Source organism: Pundamilia nyererei, unplaced genomic scaffold (assembly GCF_000239375.1).
Source record: "Pundamilia nyererei isolate P.nyererei 1_Seehausen unplaced genomic scaffold, PunNye1.0 scaffold00051, whole genome shotgun sequence".
Taxonomy (NCBI): domain Eukaryota; kingdom Metazoa; phylum Chordata; class Actinopteri; order Cichliformes; family Cichlidae; genus Pundamilia; species Pundamilia nyererei.
Genome location: NW_005187452.1, coordinates 2,598,094 through 2,607,758, shown reverse-complemented (window position 1 = coordinate 2,607,758; position 9,665 = coordinate 2,598,094). Strand labels below are relative to the sequence as shown.

General features: G+C 39.6%; 1 protein-coding gene across 1 annotated transcript in view; it reads right to left on the bottom strand.

Annotated features, from left to right (window-relative positions):
- styx (serine/threonine/tyrosine interacting protein) overlaps positions 1 to 4,212 on the bottom strand; it is a 6,789-nt gene extending 2,577 nt beyond the window's left edge. Inside the window, exons 1-8 of the mRNA XM_005733343.2 lie at positions 3,965 to 4,212; positions 3,558 to 3,590; positions 1,982 to 2,035; positions 1,783 to 1,880; positions 1,637 to 1,697; positions 1,508 to 1,544; positions 1,385 to 1,424; positions 248 to 298 (exon numbers count right to left, since the gene is read on the bottom strand). Of these exons, the coding sequence (XP_005733400.1) occupies positions 248 to 298; positions 1,385 to 1,424; positions 1,508 to 1,544; positions 1,637 to 1,697; positions 1,783 to 1,880; positions 1,982 to 2,035; positions 3,558 to 3,590; positions 3,965 to 4,132 (542 nt within the window). The 5' untranslated portion in view covers positions 4,133 to 4,212. The remainder of the gene's footprint in view (positions 1 to 247; positions 299 to 1,384; positions 1,425 to 1,507; positions 1,545 to 1,636; positions 1,698 to 1,782; positions 1,881 to 1,981; positions 2,036 to 3,557; positions 3,591 to 3,964) is intronic.
- Positions 4,213 to 9,665: the final 5,453 nt, after the last annotated feature.

Here is a 9,665-nt window from a genome sequence, read left to right as displayed (position 1 = left end):
AATGAAGGACGCATTTCAGGGCCGCATTTCGAGCAGCCTTTGAATTGGGACAGCCTTCGGCGCGCCGCTGTGACGTAATCGGCCTTGAAATGCGTACTTTAAGGCTGCAGACCCTGAATTGGGATACAGCCAGTGTCTCTACCAGCAACTGCTTCCTGTGCTTCTATCCAGTATATTTATATATTATAACAATTATGCTGCAGTCCACTTACATCCGTGTAATAAAGTCAGCTTAGTTTGAACTCACCTGTATTTCATACCGAATGTTTCCATAAGATATGCAATCACTAAGGCAGCACTGAAAGAACAAATAAAAGTAAACTTGGTTACTTAAGTGGTACAAAAGGTGCATCAGTTCATGTAATATATTTCCATCAAGATGATCTTACACTGCCTCAATAAAACTGAGCTCCGGGCTTTGGAGAAGGCCGATCCATGACTGATATTTTTCCACTGTGCGATTTTTTTTTTTCTGTCCAGGTATATATTTTTACTGCACTGACAATGTGTTTGGAATCATTGACGTACTAAAAAAAATGAAGATGCTACAAATCAGACACTTTCCAGATGGTATTGCATGACAGCAAATATCAGCTGTGGTAACACCACATACTAGATTTGACAGTTTTACACAATATTCCTTCCTTCCTGTCACAATACGAAAGGGAATTTGTGTCTCTGGCTGGAATTGAACTGCTGACCTTTTGTGTAACCCACTACACTATACAACCACTGCTAGATGGTACTGCATGACAGATGAAAATCTGACAGTATTTTTCTGTGTTCATAATCCCACCAAGGTCCTCGAGACCACTGGCTGAAATACAACCCCAAACCATTACAGAGCCTTCACTGTGTTTCAGAAATGGCTGTAGACACTCGCTTTTGCATTGCTCATCTGACCACCTCCAGAATTTGAACCAAAAATATCAAAATTGGACCTGCTGACACTGATTTTCAGTCCAGTTCTTGTGTAATTTTTCTCTCTTAAAAATTACCTTAAACAAAAAAAAAAAATGTCTTCTGAAATTGATGAGGTTGATGGGCTGGACTAAAAAGGAGTAAAGAAAAGCAGCCAGTTGCCAAAGAGGAAGTTTGAGAGACCATGAGAACTATTTCTCAAATCAAACAAAAAAAGAAGTCAAGATCAGTGGAAGCAAAATATAAGAAAATGAAAGGTTGCTCAAGACTTTCGCAAAACATATACTATCTTACATGCAATTTGCTCTGTAAACTGAAAAAATATCACATATAACACTCGCCTAAACAAAAACAGTGCATGAGCCAATCATATTTTAGAATTTCACAGCTTTGGCAGTACAGTACATGATGCGCTTTAATGCACGAGGTGAAATTACAGCATACAGAACAAATGTAGGCTCACCTTCTTGATATCCCTGCATTTCCATGAACCAGTACTTTTCCTGAAAGAGCAAGGAAACAGAAGATTGTTAATAAAAGGCCTTACACTGTAGGCAATACAAACGGGAAAGGCATGCATCTTTACCTTCTGTTGCTAAGCAGCCATCAATGAATTCTTTAGTCTGTAAAAAGGAAAATTTAATTTTATTGTAAACGCCACACCTTTCAGCGAGAGAGTGCTTTCCCAGACAACACGCCCCACCTCTTTACTCACCATAGGAAAAAAGCGGATTATATTTTCCACTGGATTGTCAGCAATATCTAACACAAGGTATCTGCAAGAAAACGCATGATGAAATAAAACTCCCTGTTTCAGAAACGTACCAATGTTGCGCAAAGATCACAGAAGCCCTTACTTACCTAAACATGTGAGGGAAATTAGGTTTGATAAAATTGGCTTCAATGTCTTGGCGGACGCACACAATGTGCGTTATGCCGTGTCTTTCGAGAATTGGCAGCTAGACATAGAGGAATAAGTAAAATGAGGGTTGAATGCATTCATTTTATTTGTGTCTCCATATCCAAGAGAAATCAATGAAATCAGTCCTCCAGCAACTACCTTGCTTTTCATCGCAGAAGAGTAGGGACCTAAAAACAGTCCTGGTAAAATCTCCTGAATAGAAAAATACAGCAAACATTAACACAACACAGGCACCAACATTTCTTCATCTTTAACAAAGGATTTTATATCTGGACACTGACATTTTACTGTGATCACTAGAAGTTTACACACACTCATCAAGGGCATGAATCATGGTAATTATGAGCTTTTAATGTGTTCTTGGGATGGTTAAAAAAAACAAAAAGAATTGAGTGAACAAGAATTAATTATAATTTTGGATTTTCCACTATTCCACACAAAGTCAAAAATATACATACGCCCAACTAATCTTTGGTTAAATGTCCCTTATCAAAGTATACCTTGACTGGATGCTTTTGGTAGCCATCATCAAGCTTCTGGTAAATTTTTTCCTGGATATTTGGCTGCTCTTCTTGGCAGAATGCATAGAGTTCATTTAAATTTCCTGGCACGAACTCTGCTTTTAGGCACTTAATTTTACATTAGGTTGAATTTGAGGCTTTGGGAACGCAATTCCAGAAGCTTAAAGTTAGCTTGCTTTATACATTTAACAGCCCTGATGTGTGTTTGAGATCACTGTCCTGCCGGAAAACCCAATGGCGTTGAAGTTTTAACCAGCTAGCTGTTGATGATTCTGAGGGTACTCCTCCTCCTCGATTACTCCATCCACTACTGGTAGCAAAACAGCCTCAAAGCATGATGCTGCAACAACCGTGTTTGACAGCTGGTGCAGTTTTCTTAGGTTTGAAAGCCTCTGCTTTACTTCTGCAAAAACACCTCCTGCTATTGTGGCCAGATAGCTAAATCTTTGTTGTCTGTCAATAAAACCTTTCTCCAGGGGGCATTTGGCTTGTCCATGTTGGCAGCGACAAATTGTTCAGTCAAGTTCATGGCAGGCTTGAGCCTTGATGGTTCCTGGGTTAATCCTGAACATCCTAACCAATTATCTCTCATTTTAGGGTGACAGTTCGGGCAAAAGCAGTGATGAGCAGTCAGACTGGAGCCTCAGGTCATACAGGAGAATCACTTGGGCGATCGCTTTAAAGTCTCTTTGCGCTGGTAAACGACCCCAGCACTGATCACAACGATGAGGGGAAATACCTCCAAAATGCACAAACATTTGACGCAGAGCATACAATTGATTTGCACAAATATAATGTTTTTGATATGCTGCTTAGTGATGGTATTGACTCTGACATTAGTGCTGATGAGCACCAAATGAGAATCGTTAAGGAATCTAAATAAGAAGTGAACTCGATGAAGGAACCTGTTCACCCAAGTCATTACAGATGTATGCACCCATGAGGCGTGTATGTAAACATCTGGTCATAAAATGTACACACATCATCAAAGTAGTACCACGACAGCCAAACAAAGTTGTATTAAAGTTTAAACAGTAACTATAATGATTAAAAATACAATTTGCTGTATTGTTCTGTCTCCAGATTAATGTTTTAAGAACTTTAAAGCCGCATTTACCATAGGAATAGACTAAAGACGTTCAACTGTCAAGATTAAACTTGCCACTATGAACAACAGACTCATCCTTACACACCTGCATATCTCGTCTCATCGGATACGCCCAATCCTGGAAAAAAATGGGAATTTGAAACCAATGTTAAAAGATGTGGCAAGTGTTCCTACCATTAAACGACAGCTGAATGCTAGTTTACTTTATGCACGCTGATTGCTAATGCTAGTAGGCTACTCAGTGCCGAAACGCCGCAAAAGACTAATTAAAAGACAATTTTGAGAATGGCTCTCACATTATCACACATTACATTAACACGTCACCCTCCCAAAAACTACTACTATACACACACACACACACACACACACACACACATATATATCGCCCTCTCTACATTGTTCCCTGCGAGAAAGTAAAACTAGCGTGGAGGCTAGCTCAAATTAGCTGGTCAGACAGACACAGTGGACATGTTGGCTAATACAGGATCTCACCAGAAGGTCCTCCTTGGTATCGGGCAGAGACGGAAACTGAAGTTTGTTGTCCTCGTCCATCCTGCTGACCATTCGGCCACCGCCGGCCCGACTTCGCGCGCGGTATCGATGTTTCCTCGCGGCGGGGTTAGCTGAACAAACGGTACAATTTGTTTTGAGGCTCCACATGCATGTCCGCCATACTGCTCGGTCACATGCGTCACGTGATCCCGAAGGAGCTGGCCGACAGATGCGTGGAGAAACGGAAAAGAGGAAACAGCGTCGCTTAGCGGTCGTTTTGCGAAGCGCAGAGGTCACAGAGGAGCACCCCCAGTGCCACTCTAAAGGGAATATTTAGATTTGTGAACTTAAGGAGTTAAGATGAAGACGTAGTCCGAGATGTAGTCTACGAGCTTCTGCTCACTGCTTATCGAAGGGCCTTTAAAGCTATTCTTTGAATGTGTCCGAACTGGTTAGGCCAGTCCATAACTAATAATCTAGGTATGATTTTACTGTGATGTCAGTGAGTTTGGGATCATGTCACGACAAAAAATGAATTTCTTGTTGATGAACTTGTTGATGAACTCCAGATGATATTTTCATTGTGGATCAGTATCTGAGAGTATTTTGCTGAGTTTCTAATTCCATTAATTTTGAGAACATTCCCAACTGCACTGGCTGAAATCCACCTCCAAACCTTCACTGTGTTTCACAGGTGGCTGTAGACACTCACTGTTGTACCGCTCTCCTGACCTGCTCTGTACATACTGATGATAATTTGAACCAAAATTTTAACATTTAGATTAATCCCTCCATGAGACCTTTTCTTACAAACTGTGTTATTGTTGTCATTCTTCATCCACTGAAGAAATGGGAAGAAATGATTTTTGCTGTTAAGAAAGTGCCCAAAGATACAGTTTAAATTCGATTTTTTGCTGAGCTGTCTGTTATGCATATACACAGCACTGGTTCATCCCTTGAGTTAGGTGCTATTCTTACGGTCAATGTTAATAGTTGAGAAAAGTGTATCTGAAAATGGTCAGTCTAAAAATTTGTTAAAAACTAAGCAGGTCCTTCAGTCTTTTATTATTTTCAACCTCTTCCCCCTCCACCATGCACGCCTTGTTAATAGTGACATCAGCAGTGACTGATAATGAGATCTGATAAAGAACAGAGCGCGTGGATAATCTGTAGATGTTTGTTTGGAATCTCAGATCTGGCATCTGTTTGTTGTTGTCAGACATTGCAGCATTTTGTGATTTTTTTGTTTACTGTCTGGTCCGTGGGTGGGGACAACACTTTCTTCACAGATCAGAGGGAGATGAGATCTCACCAGTCAACAAAGGCTTGTATGCGTGTGCGTGTGTGGGTTTTCTATAAGTGCATATGTTTGTGTGTCTGAATAATGTATCCTAGCTTTGCAGCACCGCTGGTCAGCATGGGTGGTGTAACCAAAAGTTATTTCTTATCAGGTGCGAGGACAGATGTGCCCTCCACTGCTGCTCCTCCACAGTCACAGATACACCTTGAAGAAGAATCTTTGAAGAACGTCCCTTACATGCACTTCCAGTTAAAACATTTTCCATGCGCATGCATCATCTTCTCTCAGCTTCCGCTTAAAAAATCTTTATCCGCATTTAATGAAAATAAACAGCTAGTGCCAGTGTCTCCCTGTGTGATGATTTCCCTGTGGTGCAGGCATCCTGGTGACAGGGGTTCTTTGATATTTGGCTGCTTCAGGCCAAATCAGCAGCCATGCCAGATTCCTCTGGCAATACGTAGCGGTGGCTAGGGGGGCGGCAGAGCAGGAGTAAGAAAGAAACGAACACTTTATTTTAGTATGAAACTTACATAATAAGGATAACGTTTTGGTCAGTATTTTTATACTGGAAAAGTCCGAAAATTTTTGTTTTTGGATATGTTAATGATTATAGTTGTGCATGTAATGGAAACTGCATATCCTCCTCTGTCACACCAACCATCTGTGTGTCCTCCTTCACGATCCATGAATCTTCTCTGTGGTTGTTCTCTTTCCCTCCTCACTGCTACATATATGTCCACTATCCTTCCTCTGCACGTCCAAACCATGTCAGCCTCGTCTCTCTGACTTTGTCTCCAAACTGCTCAGCCTGAGCTGTCCCTCTGATGTACTCAGTTCTTTCATATAAACTACACTGCCATGCGTTTCAACATACCAAAGAAACGTGTCACACAGTATGAAAAAAATAAAAGTATGTTTCTTTGGTTGAGGTTTTTAAAAATATAGACTTACTCCTGATTTTGATTCCTGGTGGTCTTTGATATGTTATGCTTTGATAACTTTAATTTGAATTGAATTAAATTTAATATACATGTGAAACTTGTGTGTTCTTAGTAGTTTAAGGTAATCAATCAGAAGTCAGTTGACTTAATAAATCTAATGGGTCCTTTTTGTATTAATAATTCATTAATAACATCATAAACCATGTGCAAAGTAATAAAATAACTTTTTGAGCCACAGTGAATCAATTCATAATCATAAACTTAAAGACTTATGATTCTAATCCTTAATTATTTTAAGATATGTAAAACTGATTTAGCTGATTGATCTCTTTGAGTCACATATACACTCACCGGCCAGTTCATTAAGCACACCCAGGTAGCAGCGAGTTGTGCCCGCTTTAGCCTTCAGAACTGACTTAATTCTTCATTGCACAGATTCAACAAGGTACTGGAAATCTCTTATTCCACCACATCCCAAAAGATGTGAGTACAGGGAACTCACTCTCATTTTCAAGAAATTCGTTTGAGATGATTTGAACTTCTAATAATAGGATGGACATGGTCAGCAACAAAACTGATTTAGGCTGTGATGTTTAAATGATGCCCACACTATTATGTCACCACCAGCAGACATACCACCAGAACCAGAAACGGCCCTAACAATCTGGCGCCCTAGGCAATCTGGCGCCCTAGGCAAGATTTTAGGTGGCGCCCCCCTACATCAGCAGTGTAGTGTAATGTTGTAACAAATAATATTTCTATTAAATAAGCTTTACTTTGTATTTTAATTAACGTGGGATTATTTTTTGTATTTAGAAATAATAGTACCAACTTTTTTTTTTCAACATTTGTGGCACTGGCGTGGCGCCCCCTGATGGACGGCGCCCTTAGCATTTGCCTATACGGCCTATGCCACGGGCCGGCCCTGACCAGAACTACCAAGACAAAGCAGGATGGATCCGATGCTTTCATGTTGTTCAGGTTTTGATGAGCCTGTGTGAACTGTAGCCTTAGTTTCCTGTTCTTAGCTGACAGGAGGGGAGGGGCGACTGATGTTCCTTCTGTTCCTGTAGCTTATTTACTTCAAGCTTCAGCATGTGTGTTCAAAGATCTTCTGCACACCTTGGGTATAAGAATAGTTATATGAGTTAGTTGCCCTCCTATCTGACCCCTGTCATCATCAAGGCCAACCCGTCTGGAACCAGTTTTACTTAAATCACCTCTCCTCTTCATTTTCGTGCTCAGAATGAAATTCAGCAGGTCGCATTAGCCAAAACTCCTTTTCAGGTCATAGTCATCACATAATTCATCACTGTCTAATTGAATGTGAGCCACTGTCATTTCAGTGGAGACCATTATCAGCCATCTGTCTATGTCGTTGCAGAGCCTAATGATGATAGCACAAGTTGCAAGCCAATAAGACAGACTTAAACAAACAACAAATATATTAAAAAATAATTATACCTTGTTTTTTGCAGAGTGACACTGCAAACGCTTTGAGATTCCAGTGTCACTCAGCTGTCTTAGATTAAAACTTGTATTTAAATCTCTGTCAGCCGAGGAGCTCTACCTTTGCATACAAAACAGAATATAATGTGCTTTTATTTGTCAGAAATGATTCCATGCTGAAGTAAACTCATTAATGGTTAAAAAGCTGGATAGCGCTTTCTTTTCATCATCAGAACATTTATTGGATGAGTGAATATAAGAAAACTCAAGGACTGTGGGTGGATCAGCCGACATTAGCCAGCGAATGCGCTGGTGAGTCATTTAAAGTATGACTCCAAAGTAAAGAGGTGAGAGGATGCGAGAAACTTCAAAAGATCACACAAATTTCGGAACTGATTATTTTTAATAATATAAACAAAACCCTTTTCTCGTAGGGTTTGCACCAAAAGCAGCTCGTAGTTCACCCCGGCAAAGGGAATAAAGTGATCACTGCAGGAGAGCACACTGATCTGACATTATATATATTTTAAAATATATGCTATAAAATATATACAAAGATAAAAGTTTGACCTTAGACATTATATGTACTCGTATGTCATTCAAAAGTTTGACTCTGAAGAAAGAGAGGATTAAGGAAAAGTGTATGTTCAGAGTTAGGGTATGGGATCTGCCAGTCCATTGGAAAGTGTGGAGCTGCCCCAAAATAACCCAAAGTGCCCCGATGGCTGCCTGAACCTATCTCAGCTATCATGCATTTTAAATTTAATGTTATTTAATATTTTTTAAAAACATTTTAAGACAATGGTGTAACTTCAAATCAGCCTGGAATCCTATTAAATGGTACAATATTACCACAAATCTGATTCCATCAACCTGCAATTTCTCTTAGTGTTTTCTTTCTTTTTATCAATCTCTGGTTACAGTTCCCTTCCTCAAATCTACATTCAATCTCCAATGTAGATTTCCTCCTCTCTCTATCATCCATGCCCTGGAGCTAAAAATAGGAAATTATGAAATACATTTGTCTGAAAAACTATTTATCCTGAAGAACTTCCTCAGAGGTTAGAAGGGCATCTAGTAACATTAAGCACTGCTACAACATCAACCTGATGTTTGGTGTATGCTTATTTCAAAAGCAACATATAACAAGTAATAAATGTAACACAAATTAAGTTTAAATTCTCCTTCATTACAGTTTGTTACTCACATTCACAAGTATGCATAAATACAGCCTTTAACACAGACATCACCCGTTGCCATTGCCCCAAAGAGATTGACATTCATGACAGCACATCCCACTTTTGACAGGCCCCTGCTCTTTAGAGATATACATCTTTTTTTACTGCAATGATGGATGTTAAAGGGGCAACTAGATAAGAAAAGAATTATTTTAAAAATTATGTCCATTAGTAATGCTGTGTATCTAAAAACCGCTCGTGCACATCTGAAGGGTCACTGCTACCACAAGGCTGCTCTAATGGTTTTCTATCCCTCCTCTGGGCTGGGCTTTAGATGGAGCAAGAGTATTTTGTTGTGACATTTGTGGCTAAATTAAAAATGAAATGAAAAGAGAGCCTGAAATACAGTATTTATGTATGTATCTTTTAATCTGTGGGCAAGGTTTTTCAATTATCTAAAATATCAGACACCATCCATCCATCAATCCAATTATCGCTGACGCCATCACCTGTTTAAACTACTTGTGATTTAAAAAATGTTATTAAGGGCAGATGACTCTGTTAGATTATTCATGGATGTATCTATATTCCTCTATTACTCTGAGGTCTACATTTGCTCAGTTAATTGTTAACCGGAGCTGTCATTCTGCCACTTTACTGATGTGCAGAGGTTTCATTCTTGTCAGATCATTCAGCCATGAACCCGATGACAGCTGCTGTTTGTTTGTATTCCCATGAGCATTATCAGCTACAGAATGGATGGATGATGAAAAAGTTAGCCACTCAAACTGTGTTTTATAACTTAAAACCCCCAAAACTTTGGCAGTAATAAT